This window comes from Callithrix jacchus, chromosome 15, assembly GCF_049354715.1.
Source record: "Callithrix jacchus isolate 240 chromosome 15, calJac240_pri, whole genome shotgun sequence".
NCBI lineage: Eukaryota > Metazoa > Chordata > Mammalia > Primates > Cebidae > Callithrix > Callithrix jacchus.
In genome coordinates this window covers 13,171,654-13,198,947 of record NC_133516.1, presented here as the reverse complement: position 1 = coordinate 13,198,947, position 27,294 = coordinate 13,171,654, and the positions used below count along the sequence as shown (strand labels likewise).

The following is a 27,294-nucleotide window of genomic DNA, read 5'->3' as shown; positions in this document are numbered from 1 at the left end:
TACAAAAAATACAAAAATTAGCTGGATGTGGTGGTGCACACCTGTGGTTCCAGCTACTCAGTAGGCTGAAGTGGAAGGATTGCTTGAGCCTGGAAGTTGAGGCTGCAGTGAGCCATGATCATGCCACCGCACTCCAGCTTGGGTGACAGAGTGAGACCCTGCCTCAAAAAAAAAAAAAAAAAAGTAGCAAAGCAAATAAGATGAAGGATAAGTTTTCAGGTCCAAGGACCTGTGTGTACAGAAGCCGTGAGTTGAGAGAAAGCTTGGAGCCTCACAGGAGATGAAGGAAAGCTCGTGTGGAAGCAAGCAGAGAGTGAGGCCAGACAATCTGGAGAGGCCAGGAGGTGCTGGATTACTCAGGGCTTTCGAGCCCTGATAAGGATCTTCGAATCTGCTTGAAACTAGTGAAGGGTTATTGTTTTTTTGAGACAGAGTCTCACTCTGTCACCCAGGCTGGGGCAATCACAGCACATACAACCTCAAACTCCTGGGTTCAAGTGATTCTCCTGCCTCAGCCTCCCAAGTAGCTGGGACTACAGGCCTACAGTCATGCACCTGTGTGTGAATATTTGTGTGTGTGTGTGTGTGTGTGTGTGTGTGTATATATATATATATACGCACACACAGAGAGAGAGAGAGACAGAGACAGAGACAGAGACAGAGTCTTGCTCTGTTGCCAGGCTAGAGTGCAGTGGCCTGATCTCTGCTTGCTGTAGCCTCAACATCCAGGACTCAAAACATCCTCCTGCCTCAGCCTCCTGAGTAGCTGGGACTGTAGGTGTGCACCACCATGCCCAGCCAACTTTCTTGTTTTTTTTCTGGTAGTGATGTGGTTTCACCATGTTGCCCAGGCTGGTCTCAAACTCCAGGGCTCGAGTGATCTACAAATCTCAGCATCCCACAGTGCTGGGACTACAGGTATGAGCCACTGCACCTGGCCATATATATATATATATATTTTTTTTTGAGACGGAGTTTCGCTCTTGTTACCCAGGCTGGAGTGCAATGGCGCGATCTCGACTCACCGCAACCTCCGCCTCCTGGGTTCAGGCAATTATCCTGCCTCAGCCTCCTGAGTAGCTGGGATTACAGGCACGCGCCACCATGCCCAGCTAATTTTTTGTATTTTTAGTAGAGACAGGGTTTCACCATGTTGACCAGGATGGTCTCAATCTCTTGACCTCGTGATCCACCCGTCTCAGCCTCCCAAAGTGCTGGGATTACAGGCGTGAGCCACCACGCCCCGGCTATATTTTTAAACGGTAAAATATACACAACATAAACTTTACTCTTCTCACCATGTTTAAGCACACGCTTCTGTGGCACTAAGTACATTCACATTATTGTGCTTTGTTTTTTTAATATTGTAAAATTAGTTCACATTCCAGATATAAAGTCTTAATGGATATTCGGTGCAAAGTAAAAAGTACCCCCCTTCCCCTTCTCTGTCCCCCTTCTGGAAGGAATCGGCATTATTAGTATCGTACAGATCTTTCCATAGTACAGTGGGGACAGAAATGAACACGCTGTTGAGTAAGGGAATATGGTCACAGATACACACCTGTCTTAAGGGGTAAAAAAGAGGAAAACAACCTGAATGCTCACCAAGGAGAGAACCGTTGAATAAATGATGGTGCGTCCATAACCAGGAAACACTCTGCAGTTTCGTGCTGCTGTTAAGAAGAATGGGTTCTATTTATGTATATTGATAAAAGAAACAAAGCTGGGTGCCGAATGATGTTATAGTATGATTCCATTTTTATAAAAACAAATAATTGCCAACGTCTTCTAGATCACTTTTATGATCTGTTTTATAAAAGCAAACAATCACCACGACCTCTGATATCAGGATAGTGCAAACGCCCTGCCAGCAGAGGATCTGATGAGAACAGAAGGGGACTGAATCACCTTGGCACCACTCTGCCATGTCCTCTTTCCAGAACCCCAGGGCCGGGAAATTACCTCCTCCCCACCTGCTTCTCCCTGTGAGTTTAAAGGGCTTAAATGCCTTGGTGGGTGGCAGCAAATGGGAGTGATTAGTCGTGTGGTGTGTGCTCTCTGCCTTAGGGTTCTTTCCTGGAGCTCACCAGGCCTACCACAGACTGGGTGACACAGCCTCCAGCGCTTTTCCAACACCCACTACCAGATGGAGTGGCTGAGACCGCCCCCCGCCAGAGGAATATAAGCTCCCAGGCCAAAATCATCAGACACCCAGGGAGTCCAGGCAGAGACAAAAAACTGAACAATGTGAACATTCTTTTTTGTTTTTTTTAGATGGAGTCTCGCTCTGTTGCCAGGATGAAGTGCAGTGGCGGGATCTCGGCCCACTGCCATCTCCACCTCCTGGGTTCAAGCGATTCGCCTCCCTCAGCCTCTGAGTAGCAGGGATTACAGGCATGTGACACCACACACCCAGCTAATTTTTGTATTTTTGTTAGAGACAGGGTTTCACTATGTTGGCCTCAGTCTCCTGACCTTGTGATCTGCCCCTCTCTGCCTCCCAAAGTGCTGGGATTACAGGCGTGAGCCATCGCGCCTGGCCACAACGTGAGCATTCTAAAGTAGAAGCATTAGTCAGGTGCAGTGGCTCACACCTGTAATCCCAGCACTTTGGGAGGTCGAGGTGGGTGGATCACTTTAGGTCGGGAGTTCGAGATCAGCCTGGCTAACATGGCGAAACCCCATCTCTACTGAAATATAAAAATTATCCAGGCGTGGTGGCAGGCACCTGTAATTCCAGCTACTGGGGAGGCTGAGGCAGGAGAACTGCTTGAACTTGGGAGGCAAATGTTGCAGTGAGCCAAGATCATGCCACTCCGCTCCAGCCTGGGCAACAGAGTAAGACTCTGTCTCAAAAAAAAAAAGAAAAAAGTAAAAATGAAAAACACAGGCCAGATGCAATGGCTCACACTTACAATCTCAGCACTTTGGGAGATCGAGACTAGCGTAGGGCACATAGCAAGATCCCTGTCTGTAAGAAATAAAGAATAAAATAAAAATATGCTGGGTGTGGTGGTGCACGCCTATACTCTTAGCTACTCAGGGAGGATGACTTGGGCCCAGGAGTTTGAAACCCCGTCCCCATTAAAAATAAAAAAATTAGCTGGGTGTGGTGGCACATGACTGTAATCCCAGCTACTCAGGAGGCTGAGGCAGGAGGGTTGCTTACACCTGGGAGGCAGAGGTTGCAGTGAGCTGGGATTGTGCCACTGCACTCCAGCCTGGGTGACAGAGCAAGACTCCATCTCAGAAATAAAAGGAAAAAAAATATATATATATATATATAAAATAAATTTAGATATATTACTTTATTTTATAAACATTTATATCATGCTTACTATGGTGCCAAGCACAGTTCTAGGTACTTTACAAACAGTAGCTGTTTTAAGCCTTATGATAACTCTAAAAGGTAGATACTGTTGTTATTATTTCCATTTATCAAAGGATCTGAGGCACCTGAACTCGTATTGTTGCTAACCTAGAGCAGGATGGGAAGCATGCAGACTGACTCCAACGCTAACGCTCTGAACTCTTATGTTCTGCTGGATTGCACAAACAGGGAATACGCTTTTCATGTACGGTCAGAAGATTTACAAAAATAAGCCACGATTGGGTCACAAAGAAAGATCAAAATTCATTCTACCATTAGATCTAGATCAATATCTCATAGATGTTCCCTAACCATTATGCATTATGACTACAAATTCATAACAAAAAGGGTACTTTAAAAATATCATAAATAACCACTACACACATTTTAGAATGCCTAAAATCCAGAAAACTGACAATACCAATTGCTGATAAGGTGAAGACGCAGGAATGCTCCTTCATTACTGGTGGGAATGTAAAATGATACAGCCACTTTGGAAGATAATTTGACAGTTTCTTACAAAGCCAAACATAGTTTTACCCCACAACTCGGCAATTACACTCTTAGGTATTTACCCAGCTGATGAGAAAACTTGCATTCACACAAACACTAGCAAACACACAAAAATGTTTACGGCACTTTCATTCAAAATTGCTGAAAAGTATAAGCAACCAAGACACCCTTCATTTGGCGAATGGGTAAACAAACTGTGATACAGCCCTACAATAAAATACTGTTCGGCAATAAAAAGTAATAAGCTATGAAGCCCCACAAATGCCTAGATGAATTTTCAATGCACCGTGCTAGGCAAAAGAAGTCTGCATGAAAAGCCTCCAGAGCGTATGATTTCATTTACATGACATTCTACGGAATAGGCAAAACCACAGAAATAGTAAACAAATTAGTGTTTGCCAGGGTTTGGGAGGGAGGGTGCAGTGGTTAAATGAGGAATCACAGGAGATCTGGGGAGGATCGAAGCTATTCTGTATGATTCTGTCATTGTAGACACACGGCACTACAGGGATGTCAAAACCCATAGGTCCCTACAGCACGAAGAGTGAAACATCATGTATGCAAATGTTAAAAAATAATTTAGGAGATTGGGAGATCCTAGGATGCAGTGGAGAATGCAACAAAAGATCTACCTGTATGACAAACGTATGAAATAACTTCATGGAAGGAGTGTTGGGGAGAACCGTGCTGACATAAGTTGCTTTGGAAATTATAGAATCTGTCAGCCTAAAGGGAAAGGGGACTATACACAAAGACTGTACTCTTGTGGATAAATCTGTTTCCTTGGGGAAAAGGTAACAATGTTGCGAATCCCGGATTTGAGCAATTAGGTTCCAGTGGTGCAAGATGGGAGGTAGGTTTTGTTTTGTTTTTTTGAGACAGAGTCTTGCTCTGTCACCCAGGCTGGAGTGCAGTGGTGCAATCTTGGCTCACTGCAACCTCCACCTCCTGGGTTCAAGCGATTCTCCTGCCTCAGCCTCCCAAGTTGCTGGGATTACAGGCACCCACCACCACGCCCAGATAATTTTTTGTATTTTTAGTAGAGAAGGGGTTTCACCATGTTGGCCAAACTGGTTTCAAACTGCTGACTTCAAGTGATCTGCTTGCCTTGGCCTCCCAAAGTGCTGGGATGACAGGCGTGAGCCATTGTGCCCAGCAGGAGGCAGGCTTTTGCTGTTATGAGAGCATATAGGGGAGCAAGGGGTCAGGCCAGAATGATCCGTGTAGTAATGAAGTTGGAGCCATCAGTATGAATTCATGTGTAGCTTACTATAGATACGGATAGCCACATATAACAATATATATAGGTGTTTATATACACAACGCCATAATTATTTATAAGTGATGCACTTCAAAATACCAGTAGAGTCAAGAAGCTGTTGTAACTAGTAAAAGAATTCACGAAGATAGCCAGATAGATGATCAATGATCAATCTACAAAAATCAATAGCATATGTTTTGTTTTTTTTGTTGTTTTGTTTTGTTTTTTTAGTTAGAGTCTTGCTCTGTTGCCCAGGCTGGAGTGCAGCGGTGCAATCTTGACTCACTGCAACGTCTGCCTCCTGCGTTCAAGCAATTCTCTTGCCTGAGTCTCCCAAGTATCTGGGATTATAGGAGTCTGCCACCAAACCTGGCTAATTTTTGTATTGTTAGCAGAGACAGTATTTCACCATGTTAGTTAGGCTTGTCTTGAACACCTGACCTCAATGAATCCACCCACCTTGGCCTTCCAAAGTGCTGAGATTACAGATATGAGCCATTGCACCCGGCCTCAACAGCCTGTCACTATACCAGGTGAAACCAACTAGAAAATGGCACTAGAAGATGCCAGTCACAATAATGACAAAACTCTACAGTATCTAGGAACTTAATTAACAATATATAAGACCTCTATAGGCAGGCGTGGCGGCTCACGTTTGTAATCCCAGCACTTTGGGAGGCCAAGGCAGGTAAATCACCTGAGGTCGAGTTCAAGACCAGCCTGATCAATATGGTGAAACGCCGTCTTTATTAAACTAAAAAGTACAAAAATTAGCCAGGTGTGGTGGCAGAGCTTATAATCCCAGCTATTTGGGAGGCTGAGACCCAGAAGGCTTGAACCCAGAAGGCGGAGGTTGCAGTGAGCTGAGATCACGCCATTGCACTTCAGCCTGGGTAACAAGAGCAAAAGTCTCAAAAAAAAAAAGAATATATATATATATATACGAAGAAAGCATTAAAACTCAAAGTCCAATAAAAGTGTTATGAAGGAACAAAACTCAAATAAAGGACACCAAAGATGATCCAAATCAAGTAGAGAGATAGTTCATTATCTTACACAGAATGATGTTACTGTTCTCCCCACTGAAGTAATTCAACGCGATTCCAACTGAAATCTATGGAATTTCTGAAAAACTTAGTAAACTTACTCCAGTATTTATATGCAGAAGTACATTTCAAAATGAGCAAAGTCGATATATAAAAAGAAGAATAAAGAATGGGGCTTGGGCAGGGCATGGTGGCTCACGCCTGTAATCCCAGCACTTTGGGAGGCCTAGGTGGGTGGATCACCTGAGGTCAGGAGTTCGAGACCAGCCTGACCAAAATGGTGAAACCCCAGCTCTACTAAAAATACAAAATTAGCCAGGCGTGGTGGTACAGGCGGTGCATGCCTATAGACCCAACTACTTGGAAGGCTGAGGCAGGAGGATCGCCTGAACCCGGGAGGCAGAGGTTGCAGTGAGCCAAGATTGTGACACTGCACTCCAGCCTGGGCAACAGAGTAAGACTTCAACTCCAAATAATAATATAATAATAATAATAATAAGGCTTGCTCTACCAGGTATCAAGACATACTACAAGACTACAGTAATCAGACCAGGCACGGTGGCTCACGCCTGTAATCTCAGCACTTTGGGAGGCTGAGGTAGGTGGATTGTTTGAGGTCAGGAGTTCAAGACCAGCCTAACCAACATAGCGAAACCCCATCTCTACTAAAAATACAAAAAAATTGGCAGGGCACAGTGGCTCATGCCTGTAATCCCAGCACTTTGAAAGGCTGAGGTGGGTGGACCAGCGGAGTTTGGGAGTTCGAGACCAGTATGACCAACATAGAGAAGCCCCGTCTATGCTAAAAATACAAAATTAGCCAGGCGTGGTAGCCCATGACTGTAATCCTAGCTGCTCAGGAGGCTGAGGGAGAATAATTGCTTGAACCCAGAGGCAGAGGCTGTGGTGAGCCAAGATTGTGCCATTGCACTCCAGCCTGGGCAATAAGAGGGAAACTCTGTCTCAGAAATAAAATAAAAATTTAAATTAAAAAAATATATATATATAGCCAGGTGTGGTGCTCGCCTGTATTCCAGCTACTCCCGAGGCTGTGGCAGGCTAATTGCTTGAACCTGGGAGGCAGAGGTTGCTGTGAGCTGAGATGACCACTGCACTCCAGCCTGGGCAACAGAATGAAACTCCCTCTAAAAAACAAATTTAAAAAGTTTCTAATCTACAGTAATCAAAACAGTATGGCATGGGTGTAAGAACAAAGAGACCAGGACCCATCCAAGATGGCCGATAGCTAACATCTCTGGACTGCAGCTCTCAGTGAAGGTGCGGAGAACTAGAGGACGCCACACTTTCAGACAAATTCTGGTCGCTCACGGAGCAGAAGATCCACGACTTTCGTGGCCGGCGCAGCGGTTCCACCGGCACCTCGGAGCAGAGTAAACAGGTTCGGAGGACCCACAAGGGCCCCCAGCACGACACCAGAGCCCGGTGCAGCGGCTGTGATGGCACCTCGGTGCAGGAGCGCTCGGAGCAGAGGCGCAGAGTAAGCGGGACCGGCTCCCCTTCTGACCGAGGTTTGGAGCCCCAGGAAAGCAGAGTCACCCACTACGAACACAAGAAGGAAGCCAGACAAGAGAATCCTGGGCAGAAAAGCACCATCAGTTTTAATGCTGCTGCTCTGGCTCTGGGAACTAACAACCTGGACGCCCACTCAAGAGACCTAATCTGAAAGTTGGTAAATTCAAAGACCACAGGAGGATAAGCTTACAATGACGGGAAGAAACCAGCGTAAAAAAGCTGAGAATACTCAAAGTCAGAACGCCTCTCCCTCTAAAGATGATCACAGTTCCACATCAACAATGGAACAAGGCTTGATGGAGAACGAGTGCATCCCAATGCTAGAATATCGCTTCAGGGAATGGATAATAACAAAGTTCTGTGAGTTAAAAGAACATGTTGTAGCCCAACGTAAAGAAACTAGGAACTTTGAAAAAAAGTTTGATGAAATCCTATTGAGAATAGACAACTTAGAGAGGTGTATGAGTGAAATAATGGAACTGAAGAATACAATACAGGAACTCTGAGAAGTTTGCACAAGTTGAAACACTCGAATTGTTCAAGCAGAAGAAGAGATATCAGAGGTCAAAGTCCAATTTAATGAAATAAAACACAAAGAAAAGATTAGAGAAAAAAGGATAAAAAGGAATGAGCAAAGTCTCCAAGAAATGTGGGACTATGTGAAAAGACCAAATCTACGTTTGATAGGTGTACCTGAATGCGACGGAGAGAATGAATCCAAACTGGAAAATACCCTTCAGGAAGTTATTCAGGAAAATTTTCCTAAGCTAGCAAAGCTGGTCAATATTCAACCCCAGGTAATACAGAGAACACCACAAAGATATTCCTCAAGAAGAGCAACCCCAAGGTACATAATCGTTAGATTCACTAGGGCTGAAACGAAGGAGAAAATACTAAGGGCGGCCAGAGAGAAAGGTCAGGTTACCCACAAAGGCAAGCCTATCAGACTTACAGCAGATCTCTTAACAGAAACTCTACAAGCCAGAAGAGAGTGGGGGCCAATATTCAACATCCTCAAAGAACAGAACCTTCAGCCCAGAATTTCATATCCAGCCAAACTAATCTTCACAACTGAAGGAAAAATAAAATCTTTTATGAACAAGCAAGAACTCAGAGATTTTTATTACCACCAGGCCTGCTTTACAAGAGCTTCTGAAAGAAGCATTACACACAGAAAGGAACAACCAGTATTAGCCTTTCTAAAAATACACCAAAAAGTAAAGAGCACCAACATAAAGAAGAATTTACACCAACGAATGGATAAAACAGCCAGTTAACATCAAAGGGCAGTAACCCTAAATTTAAATAGACTAAATCCCCCAATCAAAAGACACAGCCAAAACCCAACGACATGTTACATCCAGACCCATTTCACATGCAAGGATACACAAAGACTCAAAACAAAGGGATGGAGAAAGATTCACCAACCAAATGGAGAGCAAAAATAAATAAATAAATAAAAAGCAGGAGTTGCAATTCTCATATCGGATAAAATAGATTTTAAAGCAACAAAGATATAGTGGTAAAAGGATCAATGCAACAACAAGAGTTAACGATCCTAACACCCAGATACATAGAGACTTAGACACAATGAGACAGAAAATTAATAAGAATATCAAGGACTCGAACTCAGATACAGAACAAGTAAACTTAATAAATATTTATAGAGCGCTCCACTTCAAATACACAAAATAAACGTTCTAGTCAATACCACATCACACGTACTCATAGGTTTAAATGATACATTGATTGGCCATTTTAATACCCATTTTTTTAAAGGATAAAGCAATATTTCCACTCACTCTCCCTCTTTCTCTTCCTCTTTCTTCCTCTCCTTTACTCATTTTTTTCTTCTTTCCTTCACTCAAAAAAAAAAAAAGAAATCAACTTGTAAACCTCTAGATCCAGGTCAGCAATGCCTCTCTCATTGCTTGAATTCCTTCCTTCCCTTCCCTCCCTCCCTCCCTCCCTCCCTCCCTCCCCCTGCCTCCCTTCCTTCATCCCTCCCTTCCTCAAAAAAAAAAAAAAAAAGAACAAAGAGAACCTGACCCACAATGTAACATAAATGAGAACATCAGGTGTGTAAATGTGGCATCACCATCACTGAAGCAGGGACAGATTGTTTCATAGGTAATGCTGGAAAGACTGGCTCGCTGTATGGAGAAAAATGAAAACCATGTTCCGATAAAACAGTATGTACAGGGTGAATTCTGGACGGATTAAAGACCTACATAAAAATAAAATGACACAACTAATAGAAAACAATGGTGTAGAAAATGTCTGTCACTTAGGGGTGGGAAAGGACGAAAAGCTTCAAAAGAACAAATTATTCTTGCAAAACATCAATAATTTTGATTACATAAAAATTAAGTATTTTGTCTACAGGAAACCTGTTAATTACAAAGGAAAAAATAGTAATTTACAGCGTAGAAACCTGGCAGACATTACCTTAACCAAGTAATCGAAGTTAGCATCAGCAGTAATGGGACAAATTGGCATCACATGCCTCCTGATAAGATGCACTGAGAAGGAACAGCCTCATTTACACAGTGTTCCAGTGTTAGCCCGAATCTAATCATGAGGAAACACCAGACTAGCCGGAAATTAATAAATGTCCTATACTCTTCCAAAATGTCAAGGTCATGAAAGACAAAGACCAAAGAATTGTTCCAAATAAAAGGACACCGAAATAGATGTGACAACTAAATGCAGTATGAGATCCTGAATTGGATCCTGAACCAAAATACTTTGTTTTTCTCTCCTTCCCCTCCTTCCCCCTCCTTCCCCTCCCTCCCTCCCTCCTTCCTTCCTTCCTTCCTTTCCTCCCTCCCTCCCTCCCTCCCATTCTATCCCCCAGGCGGAAGGCTGGAGTGCTGTGCCAGGATCGCAACTCACTGCAACCTCCAGAGACGGAGTTTCCCCATGTTGGCCAGGCTGGTCTCGAACTCCTGACCTCAAGTGATCCGCCTGCCTCAGCCTCCCAAAGTGCTGGGATTACAGGCATGAGCCACCACACCTGGCCTAGAACCGTGCCTTTTTTAGGACAGAGACTTGCTGTTGCCCAGTCTGGACGAGGTGGTGAGATCATAGCTCATTGCAGCCTTGGGCTCAAGTGGTCCCTCTGCGCCTGCCTCTTGAATAACTGGGACCTGCCTCTTGTGCGCCACCACATTCAGCTACGTGCAGGCTTTCCGATGCCCGGTTCTGCAGACATGGAGGCTATGGGGGCTCTCTTTGGGTGATCATCCTGAGGAAGGCCTGGAATATTTATGTGCATGTGTGTAAGTGTGTGTCTCAAGGAGGCTCCAGGCTGCTGACCCCAGAGCCAGCTCTCATGAAATAACACCTCTTAGGTCCATAGGACTTTACAAAAATTTTTATTATGTTTACATAGGACCTTGTTTCTTTCTTTTTTCTTTTTCTTTTTTTTTCACCTCTGAACTTTTTATTGGCCTCCTGCTCCCCCAAGGGTCCCCCACTTCTGCTGGCCTAATGTCTCAGAACTTTGGTGTTGTTGGTCTCAGACACCACTTTGCCATCCACTATCCAGCGGGTGATCTTCTTTTGGATGGTTTGCATGGAGTTGCTGCTGTCCAAGGCATCACTAAGACTAAAGTCCTCGCCATCTTCCAGCAGGCGGCGGTAGGTGGCAATCTCAGCCTCCAGCTTGACCTTGATGTTCAGAAGAGCCTCATACTCCTGGGCCTGGCACTGTCCCTCTGCCCGGGTCTGTGCCAGCTCTGACTCCAGGTGCAGCAGGATCCCGTTGAGCTGCTCCATCTGCAGGGCGTAGCGGACCCCCACCTCCCTCAGGCTGTTCTCCAAGCTGATCTTCGTATTTCTCATGGAGTCCAGGTCGATCTCCAAGGACTGGACTGTACGTCTCAGCTCTGTGAGCGTCATCTCAGCAGCTTCAACCTCAGTGGACTGTGTGGTGACTATTATGGTACTCTCCTCAATCAGCTGAGTCCAGTACTTGTCCAGCTCCTCTCGGTTCTTCCGAGCCAGCTCGTCATATTGAGCCCAGATTTCTGCCATGATCTTAGCGAGGTCCTGAGATTTGGGGGCATCTACCTCCACGGTCAACCCAGAGCTGGCAATCTGGGCGTGTAGGCCTTTTACCTCCTCTTCATGGTTCTTCTTCATGAAGAGCAGCTCCTCCTTGAGAGCCTCGGTCTCTGTCTCCAGCTGCAGCCAAGTGACATTGGTGTCATCGACGACCTTGCGGAGACCACGGATGTCGCTCTCCACAGACTGGCGCACGGCCAGCTCTGTCTCATACTTGACTCTAAAGTCATCAGCAGCAAGACCGGCATTGTCAATCTGCAGAACGATGCCGGCATTGTCCACAGTATTTGCGAAGATCTGAGCCCTCGGGTCCTCGATGGTCTTGAAGTAATGGCCCCAGTCTCTGACCTGGGGTCACTTCTTCTCCAGGTGCTCCCGGATTTTGCTCTCCAGCTTCCGGTTCCCGGCCTCCAGGCTCCTGACTCTGTCCAGGTAGGAGGCCAGGCAGTCGTTCAGGCTTTGCTTGGTCTCCTCGTTCTGGATGCCTCCCATTCCTGCCAGACCCCTGGCCATCCCCGCGGCCAGGCCCCCGACCCCCATGCCGCTCCCGAAGCTGGTGCAGCGCATCACAGGGATGTGGGAACCAGAGCCCCTGACGCCTGCACAGACACTGGCCGCGCTGCTGACCGACCATGGACCGGTAGTTGGTGGAGAAGGTGGAGCGAGTGGTGAAGCTCGTGCGAGAGGACAGGACTCAGGCTTTGCCGACGACCAGGACCTTGTTTCATTCAATCCCTCCTATAACTGAAAGAATCAGGCAAGACAAACTTTTTTTTTTTTTTTTTTTTTTTGAGACGGAGTCTTGCTCTATCGCCAGGCTTGAGTGCAGTGGCGCAATCTCGGCTCACTGCAACCTCCGCCTCCTGGGTTCAAGCGATTCTTCCGCCTCAGACTCCCGAGCAGCTGGGACCACAGGCACATGCCACCATGCCCGGCTATTTTTTTGTGTTTTAAATAGAGACGGGGTTTCACCATGTTGGCCAGGATGGTCTCGATCTCTTGACCTCGTGATCCGCCCACCTCGGCCTCCCAAAGAGCTGGGATTACAGGCATGAGCCACTGTGCCTGGCCTTTTTTTTTTTTTTTTTTTGAGACTAAGTCTTGCTCTTTTCGCCCAGGCTGGAGTGCAATGGCTCGACCTTGGCTCACTGCAACCTCCGACACCCAGGTTCAAGCGATTCTCCTGCCTTGGCCTCCCGAGTAGCTGAAATTACAGGTGCCTGCCACCAAGCCCCCAGCTAATTTTTTGTATTTTTAGTAGAGACAGGGTTTCACCATGTTGGTCAGTTTGGTCTCAAACTCCTGACCTCAGCTGATCCTCTCACCTCGGCCTCCCAAAGTGCTGGGATTATAGGTGTGAGCCACTGTGCCAGGTTTTTTTTTTTTTTTTTTTTGAGACAGTCTTGCTCTGTCATTCAGGCTGGAGTCAGGGGCACAATCTTGGCTCATTGCAACCTCTGCCTCCCAAGTTCAAGCGATTCTCCTGCCTCAGCCTCTTGAGTAGCTGGGATTGCAGGTAGACGTCACGACGCCCAGCTAATTTTTGTATTTTTAGTAGAGACGGGGTTTCACCATGTTGGTCAGGCTGGTCTCTTAACTGCTGACCTCATGATCTGCCCACCTTGGCCTCCCAAAGTGCTGGGATTACAGGCATGAGCCACTGCACCCAGCCAAGACAAACTGTTATGCCCATTTTATAGATAAGAATGATTTACTCCAAGAGAGGTGTACTTGCCTAAGACCATCAGTTGTAGAGCTGGGCTAACCCCAGTGCATGACTCTTCCATGAATTGTGAGTTATTTATTGAGACAGGGTATTGTTCTGTCCCCCAAGCTGGAGTGCAGTGGCACGATCATAGCTCACTGCAGCCTCAACCACCTGGGCTGAAGTGATCCCACCTCAGCCCCACATGTAACTGGCACTACGGGCACACACCACCACACCTGGCTAATTTTTGTATTTTTTTTTTTTTGAGACAAGGTTTTGCCATGTTGCCCAAGCTGGTCTTGAACTCCTGGGCTCAAGTGATACACCCAACTTAGCCTACCAAAATTCTGGGATGACAGGTGTGAACCACTGCGCCCAGCCCCATTTACTTCATGAACAATGAACTACTCGCTGAGCACCTGCCATGTGTCAGCCACTGTGCAGGAACCCCCACTCACTGACTTGCTCTCCTGAGAGAAGTGTGTTCAAGCCCCCTGCCCCTGCCACTAAGGATGAGTTTCAAGCAATGGAATTAACAAGCCATGACTCTTCTGCACATTAATAGCCAGGTGGCAGCATAGTGTGGCAGTAAGAGCTGTGCTGTGGCCGGGCGTGGTGGCTCACACCTGTAATCCCAGTACTCTGGCAGGTGGATCACAACGTCAGGACTACAAGACCAGCCAGGCCAAGATGGTGGAACTCTGTCTCTACTAAAAATACAAAAATTAGCTGGGCGTGATGGTGTGCACCTGTAATCATAGCTACTTGGGAGGCTGAGGCAGGAGAATCACTTGAACCTGGGAGGCGGAGGTTGCAGTGAGCCGAGATTGCACCACTGCACTCCAGCCTGGGCGACAGAGAGCAAGACTCCGTATCAAAAAAAAAAAAAAAAAAAAGTGGGGGGGGCATGCTCTGGGCCGGGTGCAGTGTCTCATGCCTGTAATCCCAGCACTTTGGGAGGCCGAGGCAGGAAGATCACGAGGTCAGGAGTTCAAGACCAGCCTGTCAATATGGTGAAACCCTGTCTCTACTAAAAATACAAAAAAAAAAAAAAAAAAAAATTAGCTGGGCATGGTGGTGCACACCTGTAATCCCAGCTATTTGGGAGGCTGAGGCAGGAGAATTGCTCAAACTTGAGAGACAGAGGTTTCAGTGAGCTAAGATCTCACCACTGCACTCCAGCCTGGGTGACAGTGAGACTCCGTCTTGGAAAAAATAAACAAAAAAAGACCTGTGCTCCTTGGCAAGGTGCGGTGGCTCATGCCTGTAATTGCAGCACTTTGGGAGGCAAAGGTGGGTGGATCACCTGAGGTCAACAGTTCGAGACCAGCCTGGCCAATATGGTGAATCCCCGTCTCTACCAAAAATACAAAGATTAGCCAGGCATGCTGCCAGGCGCCTGTTTTCCCAGCTACTGGGGAGGCCAAGGCAGAAGAATCGCTTGAACCTGGGAGGTGGAGGTTGCAGTGAGCCAAGATCGCACCACTGCACTCCAGCCGAGGCAACAGCGAGACTCTGCCACACACACACACACACACACACACACACGAGCTGTGCTCGAGTCAGACTGGCCTGGAGTCCCAGCCCTGCCACCCAGTATGTCAACTCCCTGTATTTCCTCATGTACAAAACAAGGGTGTAATAATTGTGCCAGTCACATAGGGCTGTTGTGAGGATTGACTGAGTTAATAGAGGCAAAGCACGAACAACCCTACCATTACACAGTAAGAGCCTCGTAAACATGAACAGTTAGGACTCTAAAGTTCCTTAGCATTGTGTTGAAACAAGGGGAGTTAAAAAAAACGGGGAATAAAGAAGGCCCTGGCCAAGCATGGTGGCTCACACTGGTAATTCCAGCACCTTGGGAGGCCAAAGTGGATGAATCACTTGAGGCCAGGAGTTTAAAACCAACGTAGGCAACATAGTGAGACCCTGTCTCTACAAAAAATTTTAAAAATTAGCAGGGCGTGATGGTGCGTGCCTGTAGTCCCAGCTACTGGTGAGTCCGAGGCTGCAGTGAGCTATAATTGTGCCACCACACTGCAGCCTGAGCCACAGAGTGAGATCCTGTCTCCAAAAAAAGGGCTCTTTTCAGGCCAGGTGTGGTGGCTGATGCCTCTAATCCCACCACTTTAGGACGCTGAGGCGGGCAGATCACCTGAGGTCAGGAGTTCGAGACCAGCCTGGCCAACATGGTGAGACTCCATCTCTACTATACATACAAAAATTAGCCAGGTGTGGTGGCGCTCAACTGTAATCCCAGCTACTCAGGCAGTTGAGGCAAGAGAATCACTTGAATCGGGAGTCAAAGGTTGCAGTGAGCTGAGATTGTGCCACTGCACTCCAGCGTGGGTGACAGAGTGAGACTCCGTCTTAAAAAAAAAAAAAAAATCCTCTCCCAAGGCCATGCCTCCTGTTGGTGGCAGCTGGCACCCAAAGGCTGAGCACTTGTGAAACTGAGAGCCTGACTAACTTGCCCTGACTTAGGACAACCCCACAGAGCTCAGCCAGCTCCAGAGCATGGCCGCAGTGCACACTGGGCTGGGATTGCTGCCCAGCCTCTCCCTCTGCTCCAGTCTGTCTCCTGTGCCTGCTTTCTTCCTGGGTGTCGCTCCCAGGGGCACCCCCAATAAATGCCCGGCATGTTGGTCTCTCCAAGCTGCTTCCCACAGAACCCAACCTACGACAGGCACAGCAGATGCAGAGATGAGTAAGCCACGGTCTGGCCTTCAAGAATGTCAAGGCCGAATGAAACTGCAATCCCATATGGCTCGCTTGGGTAAGCACACCAAGTAGTGGAGGGGCTGGAATTGAGGGAGTCCAGGCCCTGCTGGGAACCAGCCGGGTTGCCTGAGGTGTTGGTGAGTGCAGTCCAGCCAGGAGAAAGAGGGAGCCCAGGATTTCAGTGAAGATTCTGTGGACTGAGGCCTGATGTCAGCAGCTGTGGAGACAGCTCCCCACCTATGTGGGGTTTTCGAGTGAAGGGGGGCTACCGTGATGCACTGACCACAGTGAACAGGAGTGACCTGCCACCTGCCACTCCAGGGTCCTCTCTCTCCCGTCTCTGTCCTGTGCTTTCTGAAACGGAGCTGGCTGACAGTTTTCCATCCTTCAAGACAACTATCTTCTGCTGACTCCTCTCTCCCATCCAAAAGTAAGGCCTTTCTCAGCGCTCCACTTCCTTGACCCTGCCTCCCCAAAGTCCTGCAGCGTAGGCTCGTGTGGCCACATGCAGGCTGCTCGCACAACTTCCACGGAATCATAAAATTGGAAGCCTCCACGGAGGCCCATCTAGGGCTGCCTCCTACCGCCGAGAGGGCCCTTCTCCAAAGCCTGGCAGGGCTGAACAGTCCCAGTGACTGTTCACACTGGTGAATTCCAGCACCTGGGAGGCCACGTGGCGAAACTTTGTCTCTACTAAAAAAAATACAAGAATTAGCTGGGTGCTGTGGTAATTGCCTGTAATCCCAACCGTTTGAGAGACTAAGGCTTGAGCCTGGCAACCCTCGGAAGACAGCCTGAGCTATGCAAGTTTTCCTTCCTTTGAGCCGAAACTGCTCTCTTTGGAGTCACTCAGAAAAACATCACTTCATTCCCGTATGACAGTCCTTCAAATCAGACTGGTCACATAAACATCAGTTTTTGAGTGCTTATATATTGTTCTTACCAGCAAATCCTCACAACAGTCCTATAAAGAAGCCAAGTAGGTGTTCAAAAAGGTTGGGGAATTTGTTGTGGTTACCTTCTGCTACCCGCAACAGAGCTGTGGTCTGATACTAGACTCAACTTCAACTCCAGTGCTCTTGAAGCACAAAAGCAGATTTGGCGTTACAGAACCCTCCAGCTGCATTTCCAAGGACTCCAAGGGGTTGAGAGACTCCTCCCAGGGCTCACCGCTGGTGATGGGCTCAGAGGCTGAAGCCTGGCGAGCAGGCAGCCACGGATCCTACAATGGATGGCTCCCCAGACACCCACCTGCAGGTCTCAAGTTGGGAGAGAATCATGCGGGCAGCGAACAAGTTCTCTGGAGTGCTGAGCTGAGTGTGCCCATGGCCACAGATGGGAGGAGGAACGCCGAGGAGGCAGGCATATCACGGGTTCTTCTGCCAGCTTCCCCAAGCCACTGCCTGCTCTGTGGTCAGTCTTTTATCTTGCTTTAACCCCCAAAATAGGGCTCTCTCCCTGGAGACCCATACCACGATACCCTCAGCCGCTCAGTTAAGATTCTTTGGTCAAGCTTTTTCTTGAGACGGAGTCGTGCTCTGTTGCCCAGGCTGGAGAGCAGTGGCTCAATTTCAGCTCACTGCAACCTCCGCCTCCCAGGTTCAAGCTACTCTCCTGCCTCATCCTCCTGAGTAGCTGGGACTACAGGCGCATGCCACCACACCTGGCTAATTTTTGTATTTTTAGTAAATGAGGCTCCCTCATGTTGGCCACGCTGGTCTTGAACTCCTGACCTCAGATGATCCACCCACCTTGGCCTCCCAAAGTGTTGGGATTACAGGCGTGAACCACTGCTCCTTGCCTGGCTGAGCTTTTTGACTACAATCGGCACAAAGGCAGCAAGTTCCTTCTGCTGACTGGTTCTTTTGTTGTCACTGAGAGCAAAGCAGTACGTCCATTTTATTTTTTTCTTTCGACAGAAGTGGTCTTGCTAAGTTTCCTAGGCTGGCCTCAAACTCCTGGGCCTAAGCAATCCTCCCACCTCGGCCTCCCCAGTAGCTGGGACTACAAGTGTGCACCACTGTGCTCAGCTCAGATCCTTCCATTTTAACATCCTCTGCATAACAATTACATGTAACAGTCAATTCCTCAAGAAATAACATGTATAAAGGATACTACCTCTGCACAACATCTCTCCCACCTTCAAGATTGCTTCATTTGAAAACACAGTGTTCTATTTCTTCCTGCTAGACCCTGTCCTAAATTCCCTATTTCCCAGGCCCCTCCTATGTGGTTAGAGGAAATATAAAGAACATGCAATCACCCAAACAAAGTAAGGACAAAGATGGTTTCTCTTCAGTGCTGAGTCTAGAGATCAGAGAGCAGGGAAGCCGGAGCCAGACGCCACTGGAGAAAGCAGCTGGCTGTGTGAGGCCAGGTTACAGTCAGTTCAACTGCCCAAGCAGCGGGGCTGTGGCCGTGGAACCCAAAACCCCTTCGGCTGAGGCTGGGCCCAGGCCAGGGCTGACAGCACCATGATGCCGACACACTGCCCCGCATTCCGCTGGCTCGGCCCACCCCAAAGTCAGGCAGGCAGACGACCTCAATGCCCCAGCAGCCGGACAGTGTCTCTTCTAGAGGCAAGGTTGGTGCTGCCACTGCTTCCTCCATGTGAGTGATGCAAGTGCCATAGAAAATGCCAAGCAGAGAGTCCACACCCCTCAACAGTAGGCACCCACCGCCAGGGAGCAGCAGAGAAGAGGCAAATGAGACGCAGGGAGAGATTTAATTTACATAGCAGCCACTTGGGGTCCAGTCAGAGCTGGGGCAGTGGGGGCATCTATAACCCTGGAGGGCACCCCCCCAGACCCCGCACCCTGGGAGACCAGTCCTCACCAACCCCTGGATGGGCTCCCAAGGTTGTACAGAAGATGCTCCAGTTGAAAGGAGAGAGACATTTGGGAATAAGGCTGTCCCCAAGTCGGGGGAAGTTCATGGCCTGGAGTTGGTTGCCTACGTGGTGGCCCAGGGGTCTGAGACAGTCCATGTCCTGGGCAAGTCCTCAGCCTGGTGGCCCTAGAGGAAACCTTCACGGCGGAACTGCTCTTGGAGAAGGGCGCGGTACTGGTCAAATCCTCCTTCCACGCGGGTGACGCCGCCTCCCTCGCACACCCACAGCTCCCGGCACACCAGCCTGATGAAGCGCTCGTCGTGGGACACCAGAATCACGCCACCCTGAAAGACAGGAGAATGGGAGGTGCTCGGCGGGCACCCCGAGGCAATGAGGCCTGGGGAGGAGTGGTCAGGGTGAAGGCATGCTCACTCTGAAACTGTTGAGGGCACGGCCCAGAGCCTCGATGGTCTCCATGTCCAGGTGGTTTGTGGGTTCATCCAGAATGTAGAAGTTGGGGCTGGAAGGCAGAACCCAGGAAGGGGCAGTAAAGGGGTGCAGTGAGAGAAAATAAAGCCTTCTCACAGTTTTCTGCTGGGCAAGAAGGGCAAGTGGAGGGAAGAGCTCTGGAGAATGAGGCCTCACCAGGGCATGGTCATCTGAGCAAAGGCCACTCGGCTCTTCTGGCCCCCAGACAAGCTGGCGACAGGGCGCATGGCCAGTTCTCCGGAGATGCCATACCGACCCAGCTGGTGGCGGTACTCTTCCTCAGGCCTCCCTAGAAAGGACGCCTCGGGTCAGGTGGGTGCTCGGCCCACTCCCTCCCTGTGCACCCCAGCCGCACCTCCAAGTCCCCATGTCCTTCCACGTACGCTCGGGAGGGCTGTTCTGCACTCATCCAAGGCTGGCCTGGATGCAGGGGTCAGCCTCAGCCCTCTTCCACTCAAATCCCCAACTCACCAGGAAACTTGCGTGCCAGTAGCTCCACAGCACTGACGTTTAGGTCCAGCTGCTCCACATGGTGCTGGCTGAAATAGCCAATCTTCAGATTCCTGCAGGCAGAAGCCCAGGTGGAAAAGCAGACAAAAGGCAATGGCCGTGAAGGAGGGAAGGCTGCATGGGTGCCTGGAAGCATGCTGGCAGGGGCCTTGCCCTAGAAGCATGCTCAGGGAGTGGGGAGGTTTGCCTTGGAAGCATGCTCAGGGCTCAGGGGTGGGGGGATGTTGCCTTAGAAGCACACTCATGGGGCAGGTGTGGGGGGCCTTGACCTGGAAGCATGCTCAGGGATTGATGAGGGGCTTGCCTGTGAGCGTGTCTGATGCCCCGAATAGGTGCCAGGTCCCCCATAAGCAGCTTCAGCATGGTAGACTTCCCGGCCCCATTCTCTCCAACCTTAAGAAATGTGAACACTTTATACAGTGCATGCCAGAAAAATCAATACCGAATGTTCTCACTCATACATGGGCGCTAAAAAATGCTGAGCTCATAGAAATAGAGAGTAGAGTTGTGGTTACTAGAGGCTGGGAAAGGTAAGGGGAGGAGGGGAATTGAGAGAGGGATTTGGGAGAGGCTGGTTAACCAAAACAAAATTGCAGCTAGACAGGAGGGATGGAGGAGAAGGTCCTGGGTTCCACAGCACAGAACGCTACGGTTCACAATGACTTACGCACATTTTCAGAAAGCTCCAAGGTTCTGAATGTTCCCAACACCAAGTGATCATGTTTATTGTAAATATGCTTCTAACCCTGATTTGACCATTACACATTGTATACGTATCTGGAAATATCTCTGTACCCAAAAATACGTACAATTATGTATCAATAAAAAGAAAAAGAGTGCCGCTGTGTGTAACACAGAAGGGAAGGAAATTAGAAGGGGTCCCAGGCAGTCTCCAGTCCCAGTGACTCCTTCGACAGCCAAAAAAATACTTTTAAGAACTCCAGCGGGGTGCAGTGGCTCCTGCCCATAATCCCAGCACTTTGGGAGACTGAGGCCGGTGGATCATTTGAGGTCAGGAGTTTGAGACGAGCCTGGCCAACATGGTGAAACCCCGTCTCTACTAAAAATACAAAAATTAGCCAGGCGTGGTGGTGGGAACCTGTAATCTCAACTGCTTGGGAGGTTGAGGCAGGAGAATTGCTTGAACCCAGGAGGCGAAGGTTGCAGTGAGCTGAGATTGTGCCACTGCACTCCAGCCTGGGCGACAGAGTGGGAAGCTGTCTCAAAACAAAACAAAACAAAACGCCACCAAAACCTCTACAGAAAAATACATACACTAATACACTAAGGGGAGCAGTACTTGAGTATCTGCTAAGTGCAGGGGATTCACTTCTCCCACGAACCAAGTGACGTAGATGTCAGCTCCATCTTAATGATTAGGAAGCTGCTTGGAAACCAAGCTAGGGAATGGCAGAGTCAAGATCTGCAGTCTGACCCCGAAGCCCATGCTCTCTCCATATGTCTCAAGGTTTAGAACACTCAGAACCAAGACCAATAAGGTAAAGCATGGCTTTAAGTTTTCATAAAACATGATACACTAGGTTTTCCTCCCTGAAGAGCAGCACTGTGCCGCCAGAGAACAGGGCCACTGTAAGTCCAGCAAAGTCCTTAGCCTGGGCCCTCACTCCTGTTCCACGGACCTCGTCCCTTTACAGCCTGAGGAGCTGGGCCAGTCCACACCACACACTCAGACAGGAGAATCCCAGCTTATGGCCCAGAGAAACAGCAGCCTTACCACACAGATGCGGGACTCGAGATCAGCAGACACGGAGAGGCGACTGAAGATGACGTGCTTCGGATCATAGTAGAAATCCACCTCATCTAGCTGCAGAATTGGCGGCGAGAACTTCTCAAACCCATCGGGGAACCTGCAGGAGATAGGGGTGACGATGTGGAGCAGCCAGAAGGAAGCAATTCCCCACCAGCCCCACCAGCCCAGCGCTTACTTCATTACCACCTCTGATTCCTTGTCCACAGGCTTCAGCTCAGGTCTGGGGGCAGAGACGAGGTAGACTAGATTTATAACTTAAAAAATAACTTCCTGCACAACTAATGTATGTTCAGAGAAAACTCAGGGCTTCTACTCCTACCACTCAGATATTGTTACTTTAGAGTACATTCTTCTCGTTTACTATATACTAAAAAATAGAACCAGGCTTTTATGACTTTTTACCCAGTTAGTATACTGTGGTGTATTTACATGTGGCAAACATCTAAGCCTTATGATTTTAAGCTTCCTGCCAGCAATTATAGAAAGGGCACTTCAAGACTGAAATCCCAATGCACATTACCATTAGTTATTAAGAAAATGCAAATCGAAACCACAATGAGCTATCTCGTCACAACCATTAGGATGGCTAAAACTACAAAGACAGTAACAGTGTTGGCAAGGACATGGAGAAATTGGAACTCTCAATTCCTTGTTGGTAGAAATGAAAAATGATGTCATTGTGGCAGGGCGCAGTGGCTCACGCCTGTAATCCCAGCACTTTGGGAGGCCAAGGCGGGTGGATCACGAGGTCAAGAGATTGAGACCATCCTGGTCAACATGGTGAAACCCCGTCTCTACTAAAAATACAAAAATTAGCCAGGCATAGTGGCGCGAGCCTGTAATCCCAGCTACTCAGGAGGCTGAGGCAGGAGAATTGCCTGAACCCAGGAGGCAGAGGTTGCAGTGAGCCGAGATCGTGCCATTGCACTCCAGTCTGGGTAACAACAGCGAAACTCCGTCTCAAAAAAAAAAAAAGAAAAAGAAAAATGATGTCGTTGCTTTAGAAAAGTTGGCAGTTCCTCAAAACATTAAATGTGGAATTACCATGTAACCCAGCAATTCCGCACCTACATACACACCTAAGCAAGTTGAAAATGTGTCCACACAAAAATGCCTACACCAACGTTCACATCATTCACAATAACCCCACATTATTCATAATAACCAAAATGGAAACAACCAAATGTCCCCTAATGACTCAATAAACAAAATGTTGTGGATATTATTCAGCTACAAGAAGAAATGAAGTACTGACACACGCTACAACATGGATGAACCGCAAACATGCTGGGTGAAAGAAGCCAGACACAAAGGTTAATATCCTATGATTCCATTGATAGGAAACGCCCAGAATAAGCAGAGACATAGAAACAGTAAATTAGTAGTTGCTATGTGCTAGTCAAGATTAGCCCTCTAAGGACAGTGTGGAATACTCTGCTTCCCAGCAGAGGAGGAAGTCAAAGGTGGCTTCTAGCAAAGGGGAAAGCTAGAATGGTCAGGCAAAGGGTGGCCCACAGATGAGAGAAGAGATGAAGAGAACCGGAGTCAGGGTCTGGCCAAGGCCACTGTACTCACAGCTTCTCCAGCATCTTGAGTTTACTCTGCACTTGAGAGGCTCTGTTGGCATTGTAGCGAAACCGGTCAATGAAAACCTGCAGGGGAGGAGTGCAGGCATTGGTGAAACTCCCTCACTATCCCCTGCTCCGGAACGCATGGGATGGGAGCCCCAGCCCTGCCGGGCCCCTCACCTGGATGTGCTGGCGATACTGCTGCTGGGCCTCATATTCCCGCTGCTGGTTGAGCAGCCGCTCCTGCTTGCTCTTGATGAAGGTCTCAAAGTCTCCCCGGTAACCATCTAGCCGCTGGCTATGCAGGTGGATGATGTCTGTGGCGATGGCATTCAGGAAGTTGCGGTCGTGAGAGACGACCAGGATTGTGGAGGGCCATGTCTGAGGGGTCACAGGACGGCAGGTCCAGTTTGGGAGGGCAGTCAGTTCTAAGGCCCCCATGTATCTTGGAGGCTGACTTTCCCCCACCCACTCCAGCACCCACAGGCACTCACCTGCAGGTAATTCTCCAGCCACAGGATGGCCCTGACATCCAGCATGTTTGTAGGTTCTGGAGAAGTAGGGGAGCACACACTTAGGAATGCAGGGCTGGAGAACTAGGAACTTGGATGCTACCACCCCTGCCCATCCTAAAGCCTGGGTGCCCCATTTCAAACTCACCATCTAACAGCAGCAGATCTGGCCTATGAAAAAGAATACATGGCATGAGGGTTTAGGGCAGCAACTCACTGCCACCTCCCAAAAGCTAAGACCAATCTTCCACAGGGCTCCATACACTGGCCCAGAAGACTCACCTAGCAAACAGGGCCCGGGCCAGGGCCAGCCTCATCCTCCAGCCACCCGAGAACTCCCTAAAGAATGATGGGGCCACATTAGGGGTGGGTGTTCATCAGGTCAGAAAGGGGCTGAGTCAACAGGGTTCAAAGCCAAGAATGGCAAGGGTCACTCACCGGGTAGGCTGCTGCTGCATTTTAGGGGTAAAGCCAAGCCCAGCGAGAATGACTGATGCCCTAGGAGGGAAGAAACTGAAGAAGTCAAGTGGAACAGTCCACAGAAGGGAAAGGAAATCTGGAGGGAGGGGAGTTTGATATACCTGGCAGGTGCCTTGTCAGCCTCAATCTCCTCCAGTTTGGCATAGATTTCTGCCAGTTCTGCAGCTTCAGAGCCCTCCACCCTGGAGGGAGGAGAAACAGCAAATGGCCTAAGTGGGGGCAGTCTAGGAGGATGTCCTGTGCCCTATACAGCTGGAAAGAGGCCACTGGCTACAAGAGGAAGAGAATAGAGGAAGGATCTGCTCAAGGGAATGAGGGCAATGGGCACTGTGGAAAGAACAAGGGCTGCTGAGTGCCAGAGTGCCAAGTTCTAAGCTCTGTTGATTACTAGTATGCACATGCAAATGGTGGATTATTCCAGCAGGGCAGGCACTCTGTGAGGGCCAGCAGCTGCTAGTTACTCTCTAGCCTGAAGCCCTCACCTGCCAGCAGCAATCTGGGTGCTGAGTTCCTGCTCCCGCCGTAACAGGCTCTCCCGCACACTGTCACTCTCCAGCACACTCTGTAGGGCAGGGGTGTCATCTCCAGCAACCTCTTGCTCAACGTGCAGCAGGGAAATGTGGGCTGGAACCCGGAGACTCCGGGTGGCCAGCATCTTCAGTAACGTGGTCTTCCCCAGCCCATTCCGCCCCACCAGCCCATAACGGCGGCCCCATGCCAGGTTCACATCAGCTCCAGCCAGCAGTACTCTGCAGGGGTGGAGAAAGGAGACCAAAGATGCTCTAAAAACAGGTGCACAGAAAGTTAACGATAAACCTAACATTGTTTGTAGCCCCATTTCATCTCTCTAAATTTTCCCCTAATTAGAAAAAGAAAGCCAAGTCCCGCCCCCACGATTCCCTCACCTGTCCCCGAAGGACACATCGAAGTTCTCAATTCGCACATCATAGGATTTGTTCTTGCCAGATGATTCCAATCGACTCTCCTTTCTGCTGCCTGCCTGGCTAGCTGATGCCTCTTCTAAGACTCTTTAAAGGGAGAAATGGACAGCTCTTAGTGCTCCCCACCAGTCCAGGCAGACACTACTCTGCTCTCTTCTGAGCCATGCTTTCTCCACTCACAGAGGGTTGCTGGTCTTGAGCATGTCCTTCTCTGACCGCTTCTCCTGCTTTGCCTTAAGTCGAGCCTCAGCCTTCTCAAGCTTCTTTGCATTCACTGTCTAAGGATCCAAACACATTGACTTCACTCTAGGGTGTAGGCTCAGTAAGGAACCCGAAGAGAGAACACCTCAAGTAAACCCTCTTAACTTACCCAAGATGAACGGACTCAAAGGCTCAGGGAAAGACACAGTCAGAAATCCCCCCAAAAGATCCTCCAATTAGACAGTCCATTCCCAACCCCATCACACACTCCCTCCCTTGCTTCCTCCTCCTCACCGAGGACTGTTCCCTCTTTAGCAGTCCTGGAAGTTTGGTTCCACAGTCTGTAAGCGATAAGAAAAGCAGTCACCTTCTCCCTGAGGGAAGGGAAACTAACACTTTGAGTGACTAATATGAACCAGGCACAGACACAGACGTTTTCTACAAAGCTTTATAATCCTGGAGATAGACGGCTATTATCTTCCCTGCACTTAAAAAACATAAACAAACAAACCTCACGTAAAAGAATACAGAAGCATAGGAGGGGGTGGGGACAGATAACCAACTCTAAAAAGATCATGCAGCTGGTTAGTAAGCTGGAAAATGGGCGAGTGAAACCAAGTCTGTCCAGTTCCAGGCTCCTATGCTTCCTACCATACCCAAGGGCTAGGAGAACCCTCCAACAACAGCCTCCCCCCGACCATGGACTCTTCTGCCCTCGGTAAGGACATCAACTAGCTCCTACAACCCTGTCCTGTGGAAAAGACGCAGTAGGAGCTCTAAGCTGCAGGGGGCAGATGGGTAGGGGCAGAGAAAAGGACAGAGGGCAGTTAGTTGAATCTCCCCTCACTCTCACCGTAGTTCTCCGTTATCTTTGACAACTGGATGGGGGCGTCCAGTAGCACCTGGCTATTTCCCTGGCTCTGTGGTTCAGCCCTATGTAGGTAGGGAGAGAAAGCGCAAAGTTAGCAGTTGAGGGAAAAGCTCTACGGCCGTCAGACCTTCTTCCCCCACCTCTTGTCTCCGGACCGTTCGCCCTCCCTTCGCCCCCATCAACCCCTACTGCCCGGCACATACAGGCGCAGAGTGTTGTACATGCGCTGGCACACGGCCCTGATGCCCGCGTCATCCTTGCTGTCCCCGGACACCTCTTGCAATAGTTCCCCCACAGCTTCCACCAGGTCATCCACAGACTCAAAGTCCGAGCTGCCGCTGTGCAAGACGCCTGCGCAGGGCGTGGCAGAACGAGGAAGGTATCAGGTAGGGAGGACACACAAGCAGTTTCCCCAAACAGCGGCCCCAGTCCAGGTTCCAGACCCAACCGGCCCCCGGGACAAGAGGTCACGCCGAGGAGAGGCCTGGCAACAGTCCCCGGCACGACGCTCGCTTAGGCTTTCCCCCGGCCTCCACTTTGGTGTCCTCAGCCAGCTGATTCAGTTCTGCTTACCCGTCACGTAGTCGAAGACCTGTCCGTCAATTTCGGGGAACTCGCTCCGCAGGATTTCGGCGCAAGTCGCCATGTTCCAGTTGAGAACCCGTCCGCGCAGTCGCTGTGAGCCCCTGGCCTAGGCCCGCCCCCGGCCCTGTCCCCGAAATCTCGCCCCTCCTTGCAAGGCGCATGCGTAGCGGTGATACAAGAAAGGAGCGGAGTGCAAGGAGCCCGGTGGGCGGGGCGAGCGGGGCCCAGAGGAGAGGCGCTGAGTCTGCGCTGGGCCGCCCTCTCTGCGCGTGCGCAACTCTTTTCCGGCTTACAGATTAGCCACACATGCGGT

At 49.1% G+C, this 27,294-nt stretch overlaps 1 protein-coding gene and 1 pseudogene across 2 annotated transcripts; both read right to left on the bottom strand.

The window, feature by feature from the left end:
* Positions 1-10,927: 10,927 nt before the first annotated feature.
* LOC100390441 (keratin, type I cytoskeletal 18 pseudogene) lies at positions 10,928-12,525 on the bottom strand (annotated as a pseudogene). The gene has a single exon (XR_013527167.1). The product of XR_013527167.1 is annotated as a keratin, type I cytoskeletal 18 pseudogene (transcript).
* Positions 12,526-18,929: 6,404 nt separating this feature from the next.
* On the bottom strand, positions 18,930-27,059 carry ABCF3 (ATP binding cassette subfamily F member 3). The gene is made up of 21 exons (XM_002758120.5): positions 26,970-27,059; positions 26,600-26,747; positions 26,379-26,458; positions 25,820-25,866; positions 25,505-25,602; positions 25,289-25,411; positions 24,866-25,132; positions 24,485-24,565; positions 24,342-24,401; positions 24,186-24,242; positions 24,052-24,074; positions 23,886-23,941; positions 23,572-23,772; positions 23,399-23,475; positions 21,999-22,043; positions 21,788-21,920; positions 20,357-20,445; positions 20,014-20,105; positions 19,699-19,831; positions 19,486-19,573; positions 18,930-19,397 (listed from the first exon to the last, which is right to left on the bottom strand). The coding sequence occupies exons 1-21, from the start codon at positions 27,040-27,042 to the stop codon at positions 19,239-19,241; spliced, it is 2,130 nt and encodes a 709-aa protein (XP_002758166.1). The 5' UTR covers positions 27,043-27,059; the 3' UTR covers positions 18,930-19,238.
* Positions 27,060-27,294: the final 235 nt, after the last annotated feature.

Excerpts from the sequence above, each read along its gene's own strand:
- ABCF3 (XM_002758120.5), bottom strand. The coding sequence starts at position 27,042 with ATGGCGACTTGCGCCGAAATCCTGCGGAGCGAGTTCCCCGAAATTGAC. Across the intron at positions 23,773-23,885 it reads GGCTGGAGAATTACCTGCAG|ACATGGCCCTCCACAATCCT; the intron begins GTGAGTGCCTGT and ends GTGACCCCTCAG. Across the intron at positions 20,106-20,356 it reads GGCATCAGACACGCTCACAG|GAATCTGAAGATTGGCTATT; the intron begins GCAAGCCCCTCA and ends TTCTGCCTGCAG.